The 24,639-nt window shown below is 46.9% G+C and overlaps 1 protein-coding gene across 5 annotated transcripts in view; it reads right to left on the bottom strand.

The window, feature by feature from the left end:
• Window positions 1-24,639, bottom strand: part of CDH13 (cadherin 13) — a 1,030,961-nt gene that overhangs the window by 19,746 nt on the left and 986,576 nt on the right. For all 5 annotated transcript variants that reach the window (XM_042919726.1, XM_042919727.1, XM_042919728.1 and 2 more), the window contains one exon: window positions 14,349-14,491. In XM_042919726.1, the coding sequence (XP_042775660.1) occupies window positions 14,349-14,491 (143 nt within the window). The remainder of the gene's footprint in view (window positions 1-14,348; window positions 14,492-24,639) is intronic.

The following is a 24,639-nucleotide window of genomic DNA, read 5'->3' as shown; positions in this document are numbered from 1 at the left end:
ATTAAAATATCTATAATTAGAAAAAGATTAGAAAGAAATATACCAAACCTAGTGATTTTTGCTCCAGGTAATTAACATTAAAATAATACTTTAAAATTTTTTCTTTATAGTAACTATGTCCATTGTAATAATCAGAAACAGAAACGTAAATTCAAAAGTTATACAGAGGTTTAAAAATATTTTGGCAACTCTACTTTCTTTTCTCTCACTCCTTTGTTTGTTTTTATGACGAATTGATATTCGGTATATTTATAGGGTTGGGCTTACCCCTACCACCTAATTTTAGAACCTTCCATCACTCCAAAAAGGAAGCTGGGGCCCACTTGTACTTAACTCTTCATACCTAACTTCCAGCTCTAGGCAACCACTGATCTACTTTCTTTCTCTACAGATTCATGTTTTCTGGACATTTCTATAAATGGAATCGTAGAGTAAGTGGCCTTCCCTGTCTGGCTTCTTTCACTTGGCATCATGGGTTTGAAGTTCATCCATGTTGTCGCAGGAATCACTTCCTTTTTATGGCTGAATGCTACTGCATTCCAAGGCCAGACCGTGTTTTGATGGACATTTGGGTTGTTGGCGCTCTTGGTCTGATGCGAATCATGCCGCTGTGAACACGGGCATAGAAGGGACTTTTTTTCACCTGCTGCAGTGCTCCAAATGTATGTCCTCAAGAGCGTCCCCTTGGAAGAGTAGGGTTCCTGGTCTCACCACAGTGGGACGGGCTGGCTTCATACACACAGACCACCGGGATCTGGACAAGAACTTTCAGAACTAGCTCTGCAAAGTACAGGGAGGTGGTAGGTTTTTCTTTAAAAAAATTTTTTTTATGTTTATTTATTTTTGAGACAGAGAGAGACAGAGCATGAATGGGGGAGGGTCAGAGAGAGGGAGACACAGAATCTGAAACAGGCTCCAGGCTCTGAGCTGTCAGCACAGAGCCCGACGCGGGGCTCGAACTCACGGACCGCGAGATCATGACCTGAGCCGAAGTCGGCCGCTTAACCGACTGAGCCACCCAGGTGCCCCATGGGAGGTGGTAGGTTTTTCTAGTCCCTGGTTTCACGTCGTCCCTGAGCTGGGTCTAGAGGTATGCAGCATGGCCCCTACCTTGGGACTCATGAGTGGAAGTGATTTTCGATGGGGAATAGTGTGCAAAGTGAGTTTGCCTATGTGAAGAATAAAATGCAGGGAGAGAGAGAGACAGGGGAGAAAAGCAGGAAGCTTATTCCTGAGCCCCGTGGGCTCTGAGCATCAGGACTGTTCTCCGGCCTGGTACTCAGTAGATTTTTTGAGTTAACTTAGGTTGACCGGAAAGAGCTAATGATGAATTGCTCTTTGCGTACATGTAGCATATATGGCTACATTTCCATAGGTTTCCAGCTCTATCTTGCTTCTATTCTGAGAGCAGTAGTGACCTTGTCTATAGTCTAGTCCTTCCTCATCCCCGCTAGAGGAGAAATAAAGGGTGCATTGGATGGGCTCTGTAAAACTGGGGCTGAGGGTAGGAAGTCCATGCCAGGGTCAAGGAGAGAGACCTCAGATGATGCGTCAAGAAGCTTGAGGACCCAATTTTGGGAGGAAAATCAGGAAGATGGGTCAATGTAAGAGGAGCCCAAGTTCAGATGTGGGCTCCTGAGAGAAGGAAAGCACCCCAGCTGGTTTCTGAGGCTTGTTTGCAGGGGCAAGAGGTGTGCGAGTGGCCATCTACTCTGCCTAAGTTCCCCCCGTGTTCCTGGGCTTCTGCTGAACCCTCACTAAGCAGCTATGAGCAAAGAAATGCCACATCTATTTCTTCATACGAACAGGGCTCTACTGTACCTTCGCCTTTGCTTAGAAGTGAGAGTGAACCCCGCTTCCTCTAAATAAGATTATCCTTTGTATTGTTTTCTTCAGCTGATACTGTATCTGCGGTGGCTTCTCAGTGTCACTATTTACGTATCTGTTTTGGGCTGTGCCCCATAAGCCAAGAATCTCGTCGCTTTCAAATCCATAGGCATTTAAAAAAATTGCTCTGTTAATGCAGAGCTTGCCAGTTCCATTTTACACTCTGAAAAATTTAATAGCAAACCAACCCAAAACCCGGTCAGAAAATAGGTTTGCAAAATACAATGGCAGGTTTCCACGTGTAATGCTTCACGTGGACCTGAGGTAATTATTCACATAACTCAACCTTAAACATGCCTGGAGTTGGAGACAGTAATCTGCAGTCTGAGTGGTTCGTAAAGAATTCAACATTTTGGTCTTTTGTTTGTTTGTTTCCATTCTGCTAACTTCAGAGGAAAGGAAAAAAGGGGAAGAGTTGATTTGGAGGCTGTGGTGAAACAGGAATGCCTCTTTTCATTCATTCAGTCAGCAACCATTTACTGGGGACTCTGTCCCGTGCGTGCCTGGCCGGATCTGCGTGGAAATCAACAGCTCGGATGCCGGCTCTGGAGAGGCTAATGGTGTGCAGGAATGGATATGTACACCGATGCGGGACAGCACGGTAAAGTGGTGAAAGACATGAGGATAAGGTGTCGTGGAAGCTTGTGGCATGGAATAACTTACTACCTGGTGGCAGATCGGAAGGCTTTGTGAAGAGACAGCATTTGTGCGTGCAGGAACTGAGAATGCTTTTGGAGAGGGAGCGGTTGTTCTGGAAGGAGGAAGTCGTGGGGCTGTTTTGTGGGAAGAAGTCAGGAGAATGGCTTTGATCAAGGCAGACGATGCTGCAGGCACGGGAGGAGGGGACTTGAATGAGGCACGAGGACGCAGGAAGACAGCTGGGCGCCGGCGCGGTCGGGATGCGGGGTCACGGGCTGGACCCAGGAGCGGGGTTAGGGGTGGTGGCGGAGGGGCATCAGGGGGATGGGTTCCAGCTGGGGGTGGGGGCTGTGCAGCCGGCTTTGCTATTCCCCAAAGTGGGAAATGGGGATACAGAGGAGAACCAGCTAAGAGACGCTTCTGCAGGATGAACCGCGCTGGCAGAGATGGGCATCGCAGGCAGTATTTTAATGCCCAAATCAGTTTCTTTTCCCCAATGAATGTGTGAAAACATTGTGCTTAAGACAGTTGATTTGGCTGCTCAACATGGAAATGTCCTTCTGTCGGGTAGATGAATCTCCCCTTAAATCTTAAATTTCCCCATAAGGCAGAGGTACGATGCCCATGTGGAAGGCGGCATGTTTTGGCCAATTTTCTGATTTAGAGCGCTACTCTGAGTGGAGGACTCTGTGGCCCATCCCTTCCCTGGAAAAGTGCTCAGACCACCACCAGGGTGGTCGTCAGGTGGCACTTCCTAGCTGGCCTCAGACATGGGTGATTCTGCAATGATAAGGTTAGAAAATCAGTCGGTAACTCGGTCCAAGTCCACTGACTTAAACATCTGCTAGGTGTTTACTAGATGCCAGGAATTTTGCATTCATGATTTCCAGTCCTTATAACAACCCAGCAGGCAGGGAAACTGAGGCTGAGGGAGCCTAAGTCTCAGACCAATCGTGGTCCATCGAGGTTGGGGGGCTGGCTTATTTCCAGGTGTCGCAGAGCACTGGGCCGCCACTCCCTCCACAGACCGCGCATGCTGTCAATAAATGGCCACGATCTCCGTCTCTCTATTACCAGATCTCCGGGCTTTTTTATCGGGCCATTTTGTCAGTGACAAAATTGTAGCTAGTATTTTCAACGTGATTGATATTTTACTGGTACTTGAAATAACGAGGAATGATGGCTGGGTCTTCAATTTATTTTTCTTCCTCAATTACCATAACAGCTGAGATAAGGGGTGTTAAACTGGCTTAATTGGGTTGCCATCATAACTAATGGCTTGATTTTATCCAAACTAGCATATTTTAAGCAGAATTAATCTAAAGGATCTTACTACACCCCCCATGCAATCTACAACTTGGTGGACGTACAAAAAGAGAAAGACCACGACTCCGAGGCATCTGTCTGAAGTTCAGGTCTCCCCACCCCCTGTTGGAAGCTGGTATTATTTGGTAGTTATTTCCCTATGGAGCCAGATGACAATTTTTTTCTCTTTTAATCAATCTAAATGTACTTTGCACAATATTTCAATTTTGAGTCAACTGGCATTATCAGCACATCTATTATACAGGGAATGAGGGAAAAGGCAGGTCGAGACATGATAGATCTTAGCCTATGAAAAATCATTATCTCAGTGTATTCCATTTTAATCTTACAGCTGGCCTGCCTGCTTCTATATCTGTGTCTTCTTGGGAACCCACATTGCATTTTTCACCAGCAGACTCCAATACGCTTTCTATGAGTCACTAAGTCATGAGAACATGCGGCCGAATTTAATGATAATTCGGCTTGTTTTTACACTACCATTCCCCTGTTCTTCAGAATGAAAATAGATGGGGAACGGGACACTCTGATAATCATAGAAAGACTTAATCTAGATGCTAGAGATAGTATGGGCTTCCTGGCTCGAACTGTCTCGTATGCGCTGAGCTCGAGGAAGAACCTGAACTGATCTCCCCCCCCTCCCCGCCCCCACCGTCCCCTTTGTTTTCTTTAAACTCTCTCCATAGTGTGGGCGCTGGGGGCAAGGCCGCTTGGACTTTACTGAAGCAAAATATTTGCCTTTGGTGTGTGGCGTCACAATTTAGATCTTCTCGGAGGGCAGAAGAGCCATTCAGTAACCATCAAGGAACGCTGAGCCCTGTACAATTTCAGGAATAAAGATGAGGTTATAGGTAAGAGGGAGGCAGGAGGGTCAACCCAGCAGAATTTGGAGCAAAAGGCCGTAAGCTGGAAATCAGCGGCCGGCTAGGCCGTGCCTGCCCATGACCATCCCCTGTGGGATTCCAGAGCTCTTAGGAGAAATTGCCTGTGACAGTTTTCAGCCCACATAAGACAGTGAGACTAACATTTGACCTTTCTGGTGATTACCTGAGCAGGAGTGACAATCACACAGGGATTTACCCGGTGCTAATTGCTGCCCGTTTGCTCCATTGTCAGCACATCCTCCAAAGGGATTCCATCTTACTGCGTTCCAGAATGTTCTCTCTCCACCTTGGTGTTTTCCTTAACAGTTGTTATCCGCCCCCAGCAATTTTGGCAGGCCAGCAGTTTTGTGTTCGTTGAAGTCTTTAACAGAAGGGTTCGCGTACTCTGAAGGCACGACCTTAACCTTTTCAGAAAATCTGGACCACATAAGGTAAATGATGATATTCATCTCCAAAGATAAAATGCTTGCCAACGTGAAAGGTCATGCCTTATTAATCTGTAGGATTAAGGGCTTTATTCTCCCAATCACTTAACTGCAGCTGCTTCTGCTTTAGCAAAACAGAAGCATTTCACTTATAATTTAGGAACCGTGTTGTTAGGTAATTTGCAACTCATTAAAATTGATAATAGTTTATGAAAAGTGCCTTGTATATCCTTGACTGCTCTGTGGGTTACAACCTAACCTTTATCCATGGGGAGGGACTAGAGTGCCTTTCTTCCCCATGGGCGGGGTCAATATCACTGTGAAGCATGATTCCAGAATCCATCTAGACTGGCTTTGGGGCCCCATGCAAAGGTCCAAAGAGCTTTTCATCGATGTTAACCACAGAACAAGTCTCCAGCTCTGCTTCTGAGTGTATTTTTAAATTCCCCCATCCTGATCTCATAGTCTCTAGTCTCTAAGAGGTACCTAAAAGAAAATTCTCTTGTGGTGCTGCCTTGTCATTGTTGTCAACTGCGTCAGCAGAGCTGTGTGTAGTAAGTTAAGGTTGCGAAGTAGTGTGCGGACCTGAGAATGTGAGCTTTGCTCTGTTCCCTCTGACATCCTGCCACTCACCTTTCCTGGAGTATCAGCCCATCAGCAGCTGAGACTGTCCTTCTATAGAACCGTAGGGTGCTGAGAGCCTACCTTTAGGGGAAACAGGTACTTCGAGAATACATGAATGGTTACAGCTCTCCGGGGGAAGGTGCTGCAGTCCAGGTACACACTCTCTGTGTAGTCATGCATTTTTTTTTTTTGGCGTTAAGTTTTAATTGAAATATTAGGAACACTCGTATTTCTATAAATACACAGCTTAAAGGGTTTTCACAATCTGAACGCACCCACGTCGTCCAATATTACAGGGTCAAGAAAGACATCCAGCAGGTAATCTAGCAGTGATGATTGGCTCTGCTTGGGTTTGAGCTTTATATGCATGGAACCATTCAGGATGTGGTCTTCCGATCTGGCTTTGTTTGGTTCAATCTTACGTTTGCGAGATTCGTCCGTGTTGCTGTGAATAGTTGCAGATCGTTCCTTCTCAATGTTGTACAGTCTCAATTGTGTAAATGACCCCACTTTACTTATTGCATTCTTATCGGGCATTTGCGTAGTTTCCAGTTTGGGGGCTATTATGGATAGCGCTGTTATTAACATTCTGGCACATACATTTTGGTGAACTATCCACATTTCTGTTGGATATACAGCTAGGTGTGTCATTCCTCGATCGTAGGGTGTACATTGGTCACCCTTAGCTGATACTTTCCGTGTCCAAAGTGTTTGTACCAGGTTGGCTTTCCACCAGCTGGATGTGAGGCTCCTGATGATTTCACATCCTTGCCAACACTCGGTAGGTTCCATGCGACCAGTTCAGCTCTTTGGTAGGTGGGTCACAGTATTGCATTTCATCGTATGTCTTTGACTGATTTGTATTTTAATTTCTTTCTGCATAATTTAATTTTTATTTCTTTGAGTCACGGAGTTGTTTACCTCTTCCATGTTTATTGGCATTTATATATCCTCTGTTGTGAAGTACCCACTCAAGTTCCTTCCCTATCCTGTGTTGGGCTGTGTCTTTTGCTTACAGATTATAGGATTTCTTTGTATTGTAAATATCTTCTCTGGGGGTTACCTGTTTCCTTTCTTTTTTCTTTTTTTTTGCCAGAGTTTTTTTTTTTTAAGTTTACTTATTATTTTGAATTTTTTTTAACGTTTATTTATTTTTGAGACAGAGAGAGACAGAGCATGAACGGGGGAGGGGCAGAGAGAGAAAGGGAGAAACAGAATCGGAAGCAGGCTCCAGGCTCTGAGCCATCAGCCCAGAGCCCGACGTGGGGCTCGAACTCACAGACCACGAGATCGTGACCTGAGCTGAAGTCTGACGCTTAACTGACTGAGCCACCCAGGCGCCCCTACTTATTTATTTTGAGATAGAGTGAGAGTGTGAGCTGGGGAAGGGCAGAGAGAGAGAATCCTAAGCAGGCTCCGCACTGTTAGCACAGAGCCCGATGTGGGGCTTGAACTCACAAACCATGAGATCATGACCTGAGCCGAAATCAAGAGTTGGATGCTTAACCGACTGAGCCACCCAGGGGCCCCACCTTTTTCCTTTCTTAATGATATCCTTTGATGAACTGAACATGTGAATTTTAACATCACCTGCCATGTTTTCCTTTTGGTGGTGAATACTTTTGTGTCCCACTTGAAAAAATAGGCAAAGGCCTATGTCAAAGACACCAGCATGTTTTTCTCTAAAAGATGTATTATTTTATCTTTCATATTTTGGCCTGTAATATATTTAGAACTCATTACTGTATATTGTCTAAGAGAAGAGTCAGGATATACTTTTGTTTTTCGTATGTGTATTCAATTAACCCAGCATTTTTATTGCAGAGACCATGCTTTCTTGTCTCCAACCACCACGTCCTTGTCACAAACAGGGACTGTGTGTGTATCTGCTATTAAACTCTAAACTCTCTATTCTACTTCATCAGTCTTTTTTTCTGTCTGTGTGCAACCACCACATTTGTAACTACTATTGTTTTCTAATAGGTCTGAATATAGAAGAGCATAAGTCTGCCAACTTATTCTTCAAGGTTGCCTTGGCTAATTTTAACCCCTTATATTTCCATATGAATTTTATAATCCATTTCTTCTCCTTCACCTCAAAACAAAGACCTAGGATTCTGCTTGGTATCATGTTGAATCCTTTAGGTCAGTTTGGAGAGAATTTACATTTCAATAGCATTGACCTTCTAATCCATGAACATGGTATGTCTCTCTATTTAATAGAGTTAAAAATTCTCTTAGTAGTGAATTTTAGTTTTCGATACAGAGTCTTTCTGCTGTGTCCTCACATGGCAGGGGTGGGGGCAAAGGAGCTCTCTGGGGTCTCTTTTAGAAGAGTATTAATCCCATTTATCTGCTTCCATTTGCATGACCTGGGCACCTTCCAAAGGCCCAACCTCTAGATGCCATCACACGAGAGATTAGGTTTCAACATATGAATACTGGGGGTACACAAACATTCAGTCTATAGCACCAGCCATCCCGTACTCCAATGCTTTATATCTTTAAACATACAGCCATTCTCTCCTTAAGACATTTGCGAGGTTTTAACGTGGGTTTGCTTCCTCTGTGAGGTCTTTCTTTCAGTGAGACCCCAGGAGATTCCACCCTGTCCTTTACAGGGCATTTGTCCGTGGGGGAAAAGCAGCCATGTGTTTAAGCACCCTCAGGTTTTCACTTTGTCACATAGGCTCTATGTGACTGTTATGAGCATTTCTGGTTTATTTCCCTTCATCTTGGGCCCTCTGTCTGGGTCAAGCCCGACCCTCACCCAGAATCAGAAAAGACCCTCAGAGAGAAGAAATGGCTGGCTACCTTACACTTTTTAAAGAATGTTCTTCCCTCTTTGGTATTTTCACTGTTTGAGGCTTCATGGTTTCTGCAGCTCTCTGACGCCTCTACCATTAAGTATCTTTTGGGGTGGCTCAGTTGGTTTAGCATCTGACTTTGACTCAGGTCATGATCTCACCGTTCATGAGTTTGAGCCCTGTGTTGGGCTCTGTGCTGACAGCTCAGAGCCTGGATCCTCCTTTGGATTCTGTGTCTCCCTCTCTCTGCCCCTCCTTTGAGCTAGCTCGCTCCTTCCCTCTCTCCGTCTCTCTCAAAAGTAAACATTAAAAAAAAGATGAAGACTTTTGGGGAGGGACTAAAGTCTGAAGTTGTAATCTATCCTGATTTTCCTGGGTTTTGCACTATTACATGCTACCTGGAAGGCCCTACAGACATACCTTTTATCAACATGTTTGGATATAAATTCCTGAGGGACTCCTTGTTTAGAGAAAATAATTTTATTTTGCTTTAGCTTTCCTAGGTTACATGACAAAAGAAAATCTTTGTTCTTTCATTCCATCAGATACATTGAATGTCTGTAAGTTAAATAAAATCAAATGCTTACTTTGTGTAAAATGGAGACATCAATTAAACTCTTAACTTTGATTTAATAGGTAAATGTTACTGTTTCCTGGTTAAACATAATACCTAGAGGTAAGTTTTCGGTGAGCGACAAAAAGGAGACTTTACACCAAAGTTCCTTTGATTTATGAGTTCTTTTTAAATTTATGTTCTTTTTGCTCTAAGTCTTTTGGGCCTTGTTCGAGATTATCATCTCTAATGACAATTCTGTGTATTAATGCCAACCTGTTTTCTATTTATCGTTACATCTTCAGGGATATTTCGTCCTTTTGGAAACATCTGTGACACCGGATTTTGAAAATACTTGTTTGATATTAGTATGAAAAGAGTTAGACAAGAAGTAGATTTCACACCGTATTTTTCTTGAGGACCATTCTTGGCTCCATTCTTTCCTTTCTATAACCTCCACTGGGGTGAGATTAACATGTAATGAACATTTCATATGGCTTTTGATGGTGAGTGTAGAGGGCACAGCACATTGCTCTCTCATTTCTTTTTATTTTTTTTATTTTGAGAGAGAGAGAGCACATGTGCATGTGTGAGTGGGGGAAGAGCAGAGAGAAAGAGAGAGAGAAAGAGAAAGAGAAAGAGAAAGAGAGAATCCCAAGCAGGTTCCACACTGTCAGCACAGAGCCCAGTGCGGGGCTTGAACTCACAAACCACGAGATCACGACCTGAGCCAAAATCAAGAGTCGGACACTTAACTACCCAGACGCCCCCACTTTCTCACTTCTCACAACAACCCTCTTTAAAAAAATTTTTTTTGATGTTTATTTTGAGAGAGAGAGAGCGTGAGCAGGGGAGGGGAAGAGAGAGAGAGGGAGACACAGAATCTAAAGCAGGTTCTAGGCTCTGAGATGTCAGCATAGAGCCTGACATGGGGCTCAAACCCATGAATCACGAGATCATGACCTGAGCCAAAGTTGGACAACTAACCGACTGAGCCACCCAGGCATCCCAATAATCTCACAACAATCTTCTAAGTAGGAATTATCTTCCTTATTTATGGAAATAGAACCTGAGTTGCAGAGTCTATAGGCAGCTTTCCTAGTTATACCTAATTTTTCTGGAAAAAATTAAAGTGTACTTCACTTCTAGTTTTCTTTTTTTGATGAATAACTGTGTAAAATATTTCAAGGCAATGGCAACTCTATTTGCTGTATTTCAACCTTTCTTCATGCTGTTCTTAGCTGAGAATTTTCTCTACAAGTACAGATACTTGTGGTAGCACAGAACTCTGAAATCATTACTTTAGAGGATCTATAATTGATACTTTTTATTCAAACAGCATTTTAAACTTTCTTGGCTTCTTGTCACCCACTGTTGATGCCCTTAACACTCCCGTCTAGACCTGTTCCTTCTACAAAACTCACCTGTTCTGATGGCTCCCATCTCTTTTGCGTGGGTGGCTCTCTAAGAAAAACCTCCTCACCTCTCTTCCCATCCCAATTTCCCAGCTTCTCATGCGACATCACCTCCACATCCTACCCCCCCTCCCCCAATAAAGACAACCTGGGAAGAACCCTTTGAAACCTGTTCCATTTCAATGGAATACTCATTCCTGGTTTCTGGACTAGAAATCTGATATCACCTTTCAGTATTTTATGTTAAGTATGTATTTGTTTCCCTCTAGGTATTTTCTAGACTCACCCTTTCTGGTTCATTTCTATTGTCACCAGGCACACCCTGATGCCTGCAACTAAGAAAGTGGCAATGGCTGTCAACATTTTTCGTGACTCTAGGCCCACTCCATCTAAACCAACCTCGCTGCTTGGGCATTGGCCCACGCTCTTACCCTGATTTCTGCCACAGCTTTAGGAGGCCTCCTTGCCTCCCCCCTCATCATTGGAGGCAGTTTCTATACAGCCATAGGGGTTATCTTTCTAATGCACAAGGGTTATTCTGGAGGCAAGGAAGCAACGTAATCAAATCAAACACCTTGGTATAGCATATAGAGCATTTCAGGATCTGTTTCAGGATCCAGTCCACAGATATGTGAGTGCCTGCTCTAAACCAGGCACTGTGGTAGCAGCCAAACATTCGACAAAAGAGCTGGTACCAACCTTAGAGCAGTGGGTGCCTGACCATTTCTCTGCTCCTAGCTTCGCATATATGGAACCTGCCAATCTAGCCTTTTCAGTGTCTCACATATTCGTATTCTTTCAGGCTTCTACTGGAATGTGTTACCTTTTCCAATCAACAAAATGAAAAGGCTGCATGCTGACTGGGAGAAGATATTTGCAAAGGACATACCCAGTAAAGCGTGAGTACGCAAATATATAAATAACTGATATAACTCAACACCCCCCAAAATAAATAATCCAATTAAAAAGCGGGTAGCAGACGTGAACAGACATTTCCCCAAGGAAGATATACAGATGGCCAACAGATACGTGAAAAGATGTTCAGCGTCACTTATTGTCAGGGAAATGCAAATCAAAACCACAACGAGATGTCACCTTGCACCTGTCAGAATGGGTAAAATCAAGAACACAAGAAACCGTAAATGTTGGCTCGAATGTGGAGAGAAAGGAACCCTCTTGTACTGTTGGTGGGAATGCAAACTGGTGCAGCCACTCTGGAAAACAGTATGGAGGCTCCTCAAAAAGTTAAAAATACAACTACCTTACAACCCAGCAATTGCACTACTAGGCATTTATCTACCGGATACAGCTGTGCTGTTTTGAAGGGACACATGCACCCCCATGTTTACAGCAGCACTATCGACAATAGCCGAAGCATGGAAAGAGCCCAAATGTCCACTGATGGGTGAATGGATAAAGAAAATGTGGTATATATGTATGCAATGGAGTATTACTTGGCAATGAAAAAGAATGAAATCTTGCCATTTGCAACTATATGGATGGAACTGGAGGGGATTATGCTAAGCGAAGAAGTCAGTCAGACTTCACTCATATGAGGACTTTAAGAGACAAAACAGATGAACATAAGGGAAGGGAAACAAAAATAATAAACAAAACAGGGAAGGGGACAAAACAGAAGAGACTCATAAATATGGAGAACAAACTGAGGGCTACGGGAGGTGTGGTGGGAGGGGGGATGGGCTAAATGGGGAAGGGGCTTAAGGAATCTACTCCTGAAATCACTGTTGCCCTAGATGCTAATTTGGATGTAAATTTTAAAAAATAAAAAAATAAAAAATGGGAATGGGATTACAGAACTGTGTTGCTTTTCCTCAACTCCTCCTTCATCACTCCGTAGGGATCCCCTTGACCAAGAAGCTCCCTGTGACCAGCACGAGGGCTGGACAAGGGCCCCCTCTGGGCTTAGTTCCATCAGAACAGTTATGACATTGCACTGTGGTCTTCTTCTTATTGGCCTATCTCCCCAAATCACTCATTAGCTCATGGAACACAAGGCCCAGGCATTATTCAACTCTGGGTCCCCCGGACCAAGCCCGGCGTCTGTGGACGAATGTCTGTGTGCTACGTCATCATGCCATTTCCTCCTCAAGAACCTATGGGGTCTTTTGGCTGCCGCCTCTGTGAAATGACTCATCTGGATGTTGAGACGCTTTGAAGATATGACTGTTTGGCTTCCATCCAAACAGGTTTCCACTTGCTCACTCACAGGGGATGTACCACTTCTCTCTCCCTTTCTTACCGCCCGCACCACACTCCCTCCTAGTCTTGGTTCCTCTGCTCTGTGTTCTTGGGCACCTTTACCTCCTACCCTGCCACGGGTGCAAATCCTACCTGCCCTCCAAGGCCAAACTCAAAGGCTGGCTTCACCGTGAAGCCCTGTCTGCCTATCATACACCACGCTGACCGTGCCCTTCTCAGACACCTGATCCCGTAGGCGGCTTGCACGTCAGTACCTAGCACACGGAGACGGAGTCTGAGAGTTCTTAGTTCACCTGTTATCGAGTGTAACGAAGGGCACGTAAAAGGCCCTGTGAATACTCATTTTGATATACGGGACTCTAAACTGAAGCTTGGGCCACGAACCGCGGGCTTTTGAGAATAAGAGGGAGAGCAAACCTTCTCAGGTGATCGATAACAATAGACATCTCATCTTCACCAGCTTAACCTCCAAACCGGCTCTGACCCCCCCATCTCAGCCAGTGGCAGCTGCTGTTAGCTTTGGGTCTGAAACACAGAGACTATCTCCAGAATCTGACCTCTTCTCTTCTCCTCTCCCATTCCGGGTCCAAGCGCCCGTCATGCCTACATGGTCACCAGTCTCCTAAGAGGTCTCTGTACTTGTGTCCTTGTCCCCCATGTCTGCGCTCAACAGGGCAGCACGATCCTGTCACAATGAACCCTACCTGGCCCTTGGCAACGGCGTCCCATTTCACACACAGTGAAATCGGAGGGTGGTGTAGGGCGACCCCCTTCCCGTCCCGCCCACTCTCTCTGGTCCGACCCTCTTGGCCCTCTGGCTCCTCCCTTAGAGAACTTCAGGGCTCCCTTCTCCACTGTCTTCATGTTTCTACTCCAATGTCACTGCTCCGGGGGGCCCCCGAGGGCTGCCTCTTGAGAACTTCAGGACCCTGTCATCCACCATCTGTTCTGTGTTTCCTTGTTTCATACATAAATAGTACGTTCTCATCCCCCCAACCCCCAAAGTGTACTACGTATTTTACTCAATTTTCTTCCTTTCTCTGTGAGCGTATCAGCGGCACAAGGAGAGTGGGTTTTGTGTGTTCGTTGCTGTATCCCCAGCATCCAGAAGGGAGTCTGGCACCTGGATGTTGCATCATTAGCTTCTGAATGAACAGCAATTGTTCTGCGATCATGAAGCTCCTCGCTGAGTGCACCTGATGTCTTTCCATGGTCTCCTGTGATAACAGGATAAAAGCTGCGGGGGCAATTCAGTCGCCAGGTTTGGCGAGGCCCTCTGGGACAGCATGATGCCAAGACAAAGGACGTCAGCATGCCTTCCTGGCCCTGGCGCCTACCCCGGACGAAGCACAGTGAGCTCACCACTCTGACCTCTAACTGGACAAAGATTGGAGAACCCGGCGTATAACTGACTCACCGTGTGTTTATGCGTTTGCTTTCCCCGCCCCCGCCCCCTCACATTTGTATTCTTCCCAAGAACACCTCCAGGTGTTATCAGAGGAAATGTAACACGCGAAAACACACTTACCGCTGAGACGTATACACTTGGTGGCCCTTTAAAAATTACTCACCACTGTCGATTGCCAGGAAGAGGGCGGCATACACGCTGTTGTGGACGAATGGCGACTCACGGTCCAGCACGGCCGTGGTGTCAACGGTCCCATTGATGGGGTTGATATTCAGCCAGCCGGCTGGGTCCTTGTAAATGGAATACCTGGAAGAAAATCCCAAACAACATCCTATTACACTCAGCACAGATTCAGGAAATGTTCACCGAGTACTGGGCACAAGCTCTCATGCTAGGTACCTGGGAGAGAGGGAGAGAGAGAGAGAGGGAGAGAGAAAGAGAGAAAGAGAGAAAGAGAGTGAGAGTGAGCACACAAGCAGGGGTGGGGGGTGGTGCAGAGGGAGAGGGAAAGAGAATCCCAAGCAGTCTCCGCACTGTCAGCATAGAGCCCAGCCCAGGGGGCTGGATCTCACAAACACGTGGGATCATGACTTGAGCCGAAATCAAGTGTCCACGGCTTAACTGACTGAGCCACCCAGGCACCCCAGGTGCCAGGTAATTCTGGTTTTGTGTGTTTTTTTTAAAAAATTTTTTAATGTTTATTTATTTCTGAGACAGAGAGAAACAGAGCATGAGTGGGGGAGGGGCAGAGACAGAGGGAGACACAGAATCCAAAGCAGGCTCCAGGCTCTGAGCTGTCAGCAGAGCCCGATGGGGGGCCCGAACCCATGGACCGTGAGATCATGACCTGAGCCGAAGTCAGATGCTTAACCGACTGAGCCACCCAGGTGCTCCTGGGAAATTCTTAATACGACCCCCAAAACATCATTACAGTTAGACTTGTTCATTTAGAAAATGACGGCTGACCAACTCTGTGCTGAATATTTGGTGCGTGCACCACCTTTGTGCCTCACGACAAGCCTGTGAGGAGAGAGCTCGTATCTGCCGGGTTCTCACAGAGGCAGAGTTCATGGCTGTCCAAGTCCGGTTGTGTTTCTTTTATACCCTGGGTGCGTCCCTGTGCAGAGCCGGTGGGAGAATCCCTACCATGGAGATACAGGTAGGACCCATGGACGCCTGGAGGCAACAGCCATTACCTTTGATGGAGGGTAACCCTGGGGACCTCACAGAAGATGTAGCATCTGAACCAAGGCCGGAGGAAAGGGTGGGGTGCTGTCAGAGATTGAGAGGGCAGACAGGTCAGGAAGAGAGAACAAAATGAATTAACACATGGAACAGAGAGATTCACTATGTAGCAGGATGCTTGCACAGAGAGTCGTGACACTGAGGCTTTTCTTTCCAGGAAGCAACTTTATTCGTGCCGGCACGGCTCAGTTGGGTTCGTACCCGAAGAACTGAGCCCCAGATACCACATCCTATATTTTTTATACATTTTCTATTTCTTTGTCTCTCATATATGGTAACGCACAAACATGCAGTCTGATTAAATGCTCTCATGTTACAATGTCGTGAGGGATATTGTCATGTATGCGTGTAGCCAGGTTGCCTTGAGTTTTTTTTTTCCCCTCCCCATAAGGAGGGGACCCTACCACAACTAGAGCATAAGCTCCACACAAGCAAGGACATCTGTCTGCTGTCATGACAACAGCTCTGAAAACATTGCTCAGCACATACACAACACTCAATAGACAGCTGCTGAGTGAATGAGTGTTTAGGTGTCAGAAGGTGGATGGTTGTGGTCCGAACATACCTTCTCCAGGGGACACTGAAAGGAAATGAGTTTAGATAGATTATAAAGACCCTGAACCACTGTTGTAAGGGGTTTGGATTCTGGATAATGGGAAACCTTCAAAGAATTAAAAAATGTTAGTATTTTTTGAGGGTTTTGTAAAAGTAACCCATTCTCATTCTAAGAAGTTCAAACCAAATGTGCATTAGGTAAGAAATGAAAATCCCACCTACCAGGGAGATTCTAACTGAACAGGACTCCGATTTCTTTGAACCAAGGGGCTTGGGTAAAGGGGGACTATCCCAGTGACACATGGCAATTTCTCCAATCACTCTGATACCCGAGCCAGAGAGATGCTTGTGTTTTCCTGCCATTCCCCACCAATCTTTGGAATATATGCCCCTGAAGAGACATGAAAACCGATGGGTCATCAGTCAGGCAAAGGTGCCTGAAGTCGATCATCTCTGCCTTATACTGCCGGCTTTGGTTCTGAGAATGTTTAAAACCCGATTGAACCATTAAGAGTTTGGGGCAAATTGCCGTCTTCATCTTCACAGTGGAAAAGACGTCGCATCTTAATCCTGGGGACCTGTGAATGTTACCTTATGTGGCAAAAACCTTGCAGGGCTAATAAAGTGGAGGAATTGGAGGTGGGGAGGTGATTTTGGATCACTGGGACTATCTGCAACCACAGGTGTCCTTTTAGGAGGGAAGCAGAGAGAGATGTGAGACACAGAGAAGAGAGCCAAAGTCCCTGTGACCGTGGACGCAGGGACTGGAGTATTGCAAAGGAGCCTTCCCTGGTCTTTTCAGAGGGAATGTGGCCCAGCTTGATTTTGGCCCAGTGAGGCCGGCTACGGGTGTTTTGGACTCCAGAACTGGGGAAGAATCAATTTCTAGCCCCACCAATTTTGTGGTGATTTGTTATAGCAATTTGTTAACGATCATTTGTTACGGTGACGATAGGAAACTAAGACAGTGGGTATGATATCCCCACTTACAGACGAGGACACTGAAGAACAGAGCACACACCTACCGAGGTCATAGAGTCGGAACGCGGACCCAGAGCCCCGGCTCTGAACCCCCACTCTAAGCTGTTTCCCAGCTAACTTGCTAAAGCGTGGTCAAAAGTTAATTGCCTGAGGTCTAAGAACGAGTTATCTCCAAGGACAGAGCGAGGATGACTCCAAGGGTAGTGGGTCGCTTCTTCATGAGAAGGTGAGACTCAAGGAGCTGTCCACACGTGTGTGGCCAAGGAGAAGGGGACTGCCATTCCTGACTTGGAGGCGATCTCGGGGACCGGGCAATGTGACTGCTATCCGAGGGAGGCTGTGGTCACAGAGAGGAGGGGTGCTCAGCCTGGGGCCTCGAGAAGGGAGCTGAGGGATGAGAAATCACTGGAACAGCCTCCAGGAGACACGCAGCACCGCACACGTGGTCCCAGCGTGACCACCAGCTAGGGAGACCCTTCCGCTTGCTCCCAGGCTCTGTTGCAGCCTCAGCACCAGCTCCTGGATATCCCTGGGCTTCCGCTGGGCACTGACAGTCCCTCCAACATAGTGTCTCACTTTAGTTTAGAGAGAAGGACTCTGGTTTACTGCAGTCCCTCGTGAATTTGGGGTCCCGTGAACAGAACTGAGCACCTCTGTGTGCGCCAGTCAAATCAAATCACATTTTTATTTTGCAAAAGTAGATGAGCCAGACCCTGGACTGCTGAGCAACACCAGGGGTGGGCCTTGCTAATGCTTCCTACAAGGCATCAGGTCTGGTCTTTCTAGAACAACCTCAGGGGTGCAGTGCCCACTTAATCATGATAAACCGAGTGTTTACTATGCACCAGGCACTTTTCTAGGACTGCCCTGTACCTATTCTTTCAGCCTCACATCAACCCTGAGAGGCTGATAATATTATTATTCCCATTTCACAGACGGGGAAACTGATGAGATGCTGGATGCTCTAGATCTTTTCATGGTCTTACTTTTTTTTCTACTAAACTCCAGCCTGTAGATGTCTTCGTTCTCGCAGAACTCCTCTCATTTAAAATCTACTATGCACTTCACTTAATTTTATTTTTAATGTTTATTTTTGAGATAGAGAGTGCGAGCAGGAGAGGGGCAGAGAGAGAGGGAGACACAGAATCCGAAGCAGCTCCAGGCTCCGAGCCGTCAGCACAGAGCCCGACGCGGGGCTCGAACCCACGAACCGCGAGATCATGACCTGAGCCGAAGTCGGATGTTCAACCGACTGAGCCACCCAGTCGGTCCTGCTTGTGTGTTTTTAAAAAAACCTTAAGTAGAATTTTTATTATATTTTTATTATAGTTGAACATCTGACTTCGGCTCAGGTCATGATCTCGAGGTTTGTGAGTTTGAGCCCCGCGTGGGGCTCTGTGCTGACAGTTCAGAGCCCGGAGCCTGCTTCCGATTCTGTGTCTCCCTCTCTCTCTGCCCCTCCCCTGCTTGTGCTGTCGCCTAACATAATTAACTATAAAAAGATAAAATAAAAACATCTGTCTCTCTTTTCGACATCGATTTACATCTCCACCTACAAACTTCTACTTGTCTTCAAAGACCAGGCTGAAGTGTCCCTTTTTGGTCCTTCTGTAAGAGCTCCCCAGTGAGAATTAGTCACTTCCTCTTCTAGGTCTTTGCTGGGCACAACCATAGAGTAAAAAGCCTGTTGGAGATAATAGGGGCCCTTGCAGGCCGGCTACTTTCACCAAAGTCCACTTCAAGACGTCTGGATGAAGTTCAAGTGCCATGCTAGCACATACTGACTGTGCCCGGCCCTGTGCCCAGGTCGTCAGAGTCAGCACCAGGCTCAGTTTTGGGGTTCCCAGCAACCAGATGAAGTTGGCATCATCCCTGTTTTACGGACGAGCTCACCAAGGTTCGGAGAGGCTTAGCAACTTGCCCAAAGCAGCACAGCCAAGAAGTGGCAAGAAGTGTTCCCATCAGGTAACAAGTTCACGGTGGATCCAGGAGTGACTTCAGATAGTTCAATATTGGAGATAATCAAAAGTTTAAATGGACCGTATTTTATTCCCTGATGACTCAAATCAGAGTTTAGAAGGTAAATAAAAATGAATTAAATTATCTAGGCTTTTCATGTTGGCAAGGAAACAATACTCTTTGTTTCTCGCTCAGTTGTGGTCTTGGTCTCCTGACGCTGCAGTTTCACAGGACGATGAACATTTCTGCTTCTTCTCTTAGATAAGGAGCAGTTCTATTCAGTGGAAAGCTTTACAGACGTGAACTTGGAAGCTGGCCCCGGGTGAAGTCAGCCTGACCCCGTCACCCTCCCAGAGAAAGCAAGGGCCTGAGCGTTTTACATGGTAGCTACTCACGATTTTTCTTCCTTAAAAAACCAATCAGGTATCCATTGCTGCGGCTGTTTTCTTGTGTTGTCACATGGCCTTTAATTTTGTCTCCCTCTATTATTTATTTTGTTTGGCGTCTCTTCCCATCGGAGACCTTGGGGAGGCACGCCCTTGTCCCGGGTCTCCACGATGCCAGCTTGCTATTTCTACTCAGAATCCCAGCCACGGACAGAGGACAGGGGCCACCCCACTGACTGAGCCCAACGTCGTGTTACCCTGTGCCCGCACAATGCAAGCTGAGAGCTGCGTGCCAGAGCCTGAGGGTAGGTGTGATTTTCCCCAACCCTAGAGCTTTCCACCCCACAGGGGTGAGCAGCTCGAGACCAGCAGTCAAGCCGCTTTTCCACTTCCTGGGTGATGGGCCCTTTTGTCAGATCAGCCCTTCTGACCAATTCGCCAGACGCTCTATGTAAATTTCTGACATTTTCAAAGCTGTCTTTTTAATAAACCTTTTGGTATAAAAACACCAGCGTGCAAGATGTTTTCCATGCTTTTAGGCCTGAAAAATGCATACGGCTTATTAAATTGGAATTTCCGGGCAATTTATCTGTAATGTGAACTTTGCTTGTTACAGGGGAAGAAAAATCAAATTAAAAACGGGACTCATTTCAGTCTGTAATGTAGCTTCTCAGGAGCTGCTCGAGGGCTTTCGGAGATTTGGCCTTTTCTGGGTGTCGGCCTCGGCCGACATGGGGCAGGATAATTAGGAGGATCAGACCGTGTGGGGACGTGGGGTGGGGCATGTCTGACCATGCTTGGGCCCTGCACCTCTCCTGGGAAGCAGGCTTACTGTCAGCAGGGCCCCAGCGGAGCGGGAAGGAAACTGCCAGGCCAGAGGCCAGGGCCCGGTATTTCCTGAAAACGATTTCCAGAGCTCGGGTTGCCCGGCTCAGACCCTCATGGGGCCCTGGTAGCAATGGGGAGGAGGGAGAGACTCAAAAGGTTCGGCAAGTCTCTTCTGTAAGCTTCTTGGGTTCTATCTGTGACAGGAGGGATCTACATTTGTTCAGCACGGACACCAAAACCACACGGGTTATCACGGCCTTCCTTTTGTGTTAGACTTAAAAATGTTACAAAGCAATATACTATTAGTACAGGAATACCCAAGAGGACCAATGCCATATAGTAGAGCACCAGAAATGGGCCAGTTATGTAGACAGGTTGACAAACAGATACAGATGTGGACACAGATATCGACTATAATATATATCTACCATCTGTAATTGCTAAATCGAGATCTATCAATCTATCTAGACAGACATTTTATATATACATATATGTACGCATAGCCATATATACGTTTGAAAATTTGCTATTGGCTATAGATGGCATGTTAGATTGTTCGGAAAAGCTAGATCATTCAGTAGACTCTGTTGACTCGTTATCCATTTGGCAAAAAATAAGCTGGGTATCTTTCTGATGTATTGGACCCTCGGGCATATTAGAATATAGGTGAATGTATACAGAGAGGTCTGGGTGTCTATTTACAGACAGGTAGCACGGATCACTTGGGGAAGGAGACTTGGGCTGGGGCTGGTGTCAGAGGAAGTCAGTCCAGGATCCCCCAGGGCTTTGTACATACACAATAGAGAAGCACTTGTCCAGAGCAAACACTCATGGGGACCCGTCAGAAATATCCTGGCTGGTATCATGTATCGTAGGGAGGGTGGGTTTTTTTAGACCTACACATGAGTCTCACTGTAGTTCACTCTCAAAGAGGGGCCGGCAAGGACGGGAGGGCCTAGGAAAGGAAAGCTAGGAAGTGAAGAACACAGAGGCATTTTATATTCCTACCGATGGAATATTTGTCCTGAAGGAGGCAAAGAGCCTGTAAAACCACGGGGAAGGAAGGAAGCAGGAGGCATACCTTCAGCCCCCCACTTAACTCCAGCCCAACGGGCCCCCTGTGTCAGATGAAATAGCTGCTCTGGTGATTCAAGTCAACGCCTTTCCTTAAAAACAGAACTAGAGTGTAATAGAATTTCCAGCTGAAGGAAGTGCGTGGTTTTGAAATGGTTCACGTAGCTCTGGCTGTCAGTGCAAAGGAGAGGCCCTATTTCCAATCTCCCGACCAAAATACACAGAGCAGACTAAAGCGCCAGCGAATCTGACAATCCTGGTTGAGTTAGGCAGCCAAAGCCCATCACAGTTCAGGGCTTGTGGAGAGCCCAGGGGCAGTCAGGGGACCAGAGCCAAAGACATCAGTCTCAGTAACAGGAAGAACTTTACAAGGAAGGGGAGAAGGCCACAACTAGCAGACGTGGACAAGAGGAGTCGCCCACTGGGTGGCCTGGGCAAGGAAGACAGGGCTAGAGTTTGCCCAGCCTGGCATGGGGCATTGGGCGTCCACGGCTCAGTAACAGCTGGGAACAGGGTAGGAGCTCTGGGCACCTCTCAACCCTTCCCTGGACCCCCCTCTCCCCAGTATCCTAGAGTTCCTGGCGGAATCTCGTGGTCATCCTGCATGAGGCTATACCAGACTCCAGTTCTGCCCGTCATGTTCTCTTGGAGGCTGCCATATTTAGGTGGCACGAGGGCAAGGCTTGGTTAGTTCTCTCCAGACATTCTGACCCCTACCATGACAATAGGCAAGGCACAGCCATACCCAAGGAGGTCACCTTCTGCCCCCGCAGTGGTCCAAAGTGGGTTTGGTGGGAGTCCGTTATCTCTGGGCTGTTTACAGGAAGTAAGAGGTAAGACCCTAGGGATCATTGTTTGCTTGGACCACAGCACTGTACCTCTTGGCTTTTATTCTATTTAGTACAATCCGTTCTCCAAAGAGCAACCAGGGCGACTGTTTTCAGTTTTACATCATATCGTGTGAGTCTTTGCTCAGGATCCTCCAATGACTTCCCATTGGGCAAAGAATAAAACCCAAACTCCTGGCCATGACATCCAAGGCCCTAACTCCCCACACTCATTTGCAAATGATTTCCTTGCCCTCCCACCGCTTGGAGGCATACGGGCTTCCTTTGGTTCCTTGAAAACACCACATTCATTCTAGCCTCAAGATTTTCCATTTGCCTCATGGAATGTAGCCGCTTTAGATGTCCTCATGCGTGTCTCACCACCGCTGAGGGTTCAGCCCAAACACTGAGACCTCTCTGTGCCCGGCGAGACCACTGTACGTGCTCTATCTCAAGTCTGTGTCCTTACCTGGCTGGCTTCCCAGCATATCGTGTAGGCTCCTTGGGGGTAGTGACTGTATCAATCTTACTCAACTCTCTGTGTCTAGTACCTAGACGACTGCTTGGCACCCATGGTGTAGGTTGAATGAATGAATGAATGAACGAATCAGAGTACGAGCCTTCCTCAACATCCTTTGACTGCCCCATGTCCTGGGTGACCCAGAGTTTTAAAGGAATTTTGTCCTGAGGTGCCTGTCCGTCCCTTCCCCATGGACAGACCTCTCTCTCGAGAAGGTCGCCAGACCATCTCTCTCTCATGACAGCCAAACTCCCCCCTAAATGCTGCTCCAGACACCCCTTCGGTACCAGCTTCCAGAGCCCTCTCCCGGGAGTCACGCAGAACACGCTCAATTCCCCAGCAGCGAGGTGTGACAGCACATGTGAGGTGCTGTCCACCAGGGATGCTTGCTAGGGACCCGGTGTCCAGGGTTTTCCTGGTGGAGGGGGCCAGTGCCGGTCCTGCAGGCACCCTGCAGGAAAATCGCTGGGTTCCAGAAGGACAGCAATTGCTCAGCCTAAGCCATATTTGTTTACACAGACACGTCAGGCACAGGGAGCCACTCCTGCCACTGAGGGTGGCGAGAACCCTCCAGAAATCCAAGTTTTCGAGCACCAGCGGGGAGCCAACCCAGTAAGCAGACCTTTCTGGAGGCCACGGACTCAGGCTTGCTGTGTGTTAACTCTTTTCTGCACGGTGCGTGCTCAGAACAGGGAAACTGACAGATCAAAAGAGATGCGACTCGTTTTTAGAAATCATGTACTTTCTAGTTCTCCTACCTTCTTAATTCTAGAGGCCATGTATATATATAGAAGGAAGCTGGACGTCACAAAGGAACGTGTGTTGATAGGTGGCTCCAACCCCTCTCATGTTCACCTAAGGACACACTGACTAGGTCTCGTGTATTCACTGCAGAAAATTCAGGCAATACAGACGAGCAAAAAAGACTACCGTGCAAACCACCCTGGTCTACCTTCAGAAACAAGCACTATTCAAATTTTGGTCCGGAGGCTTCCAGCCTATGTAGACATATACACGCGCACACACGCACGTTTCTAACGTGACCCCACTGCTCACTCACTCATTCTGAGTAGATATTTACCGAGCGCCTCAAGTACCAGGCACCAAGCTTGGTTTCGAGTCCGCAGCGGTGGATTCCCTGCTTTTCTGGAACTTCTACTCCAGCGGGCCGAGGGGATCTTGCTTAGTAATTGCACAAATGGTTATTTCGTTACACTTGTGAGGAGGGTGGCGAAGGCAGTATTCATATAACACGTTGCGTTGTGTGCTATGAGGGTTTTCTATCTTCAGTGTTTCTTTTCTGTTGTATCTGGAATGGGGAGTCTGCGTTCGTTGATCAACAAGGTGATGCCACAGGATGTATGCACATGATTGAACGTCATTCACTGCCCATCGACCTGGGAGGTAGATATTATCACCCCCATTTTACGGATGAGGAAACAAAGGCTCAGATGGGCCAGCAGCTTGCTCATATCATGTGGCTCTTTTGAAAAATTATTCATTCATTCATTCTTTCTTTTTAAGTAGCCTCCATGCCCACCATGGGGTTCAAACTCACCACCTCGAGATCAAGAGTCACAAGCTCGACTCACTGAGCCAGCCAGGTAGCCCTCCACCAGCCAGGTGGCCCCTCGTGTGGCTTTTAAATGGCAGAATGGTGGCTCCAGTGCAGATCTCTCTGTCTCCTGAACACAGTTGCTATGTTTTGTTGGCCTTGGAAATAGCCCATGGGGGGTCGGGAATTTGCTATGCCATTGGCTCTCCAGTCTTGGCATATAGCAGAGTTACTGGGCTTGTTGGGTATGAGAGGGCCTTCTCATTTTTACCAAGCCCTCCAGCTGGTTCTGGCTCACCAAAGCTTGAGAGCCACCGTTCTGTGAATCATGATCAAACACAGAGCTGTGCCCCGGGCTGTGTCCTGTGGTTGGGCTTTCCCTCCAGTGGGGTAGTTGGGGGGGAAGGGGGCCTCGGAGCTCTGTGAGCTTGCAACTCCAGGGTGGTAGCATTTCCTAAGAAAAATCCCAAACACACACACACACACACACACACACACACACACACACACATACACACACACTA

Source organism: Panthera leo, chromosome E2, assembly GCF_018350215.1.
Source record: "Panthera leo isolate Ple1 chromosome E2, P.leo_Ple1_pat1.1, whole genome shotgun sequence".
NCBI classification, from domain to species: Eukaryota; Metazoa; Chordata; class Mammalia; order Carnivora; family Felidae; genus Panthera; species Panthera leo.
Note: the sequence above shows the minus strand (reverse complement) of the source record. Positions and strands in the feature narration are given on the sequence as shown.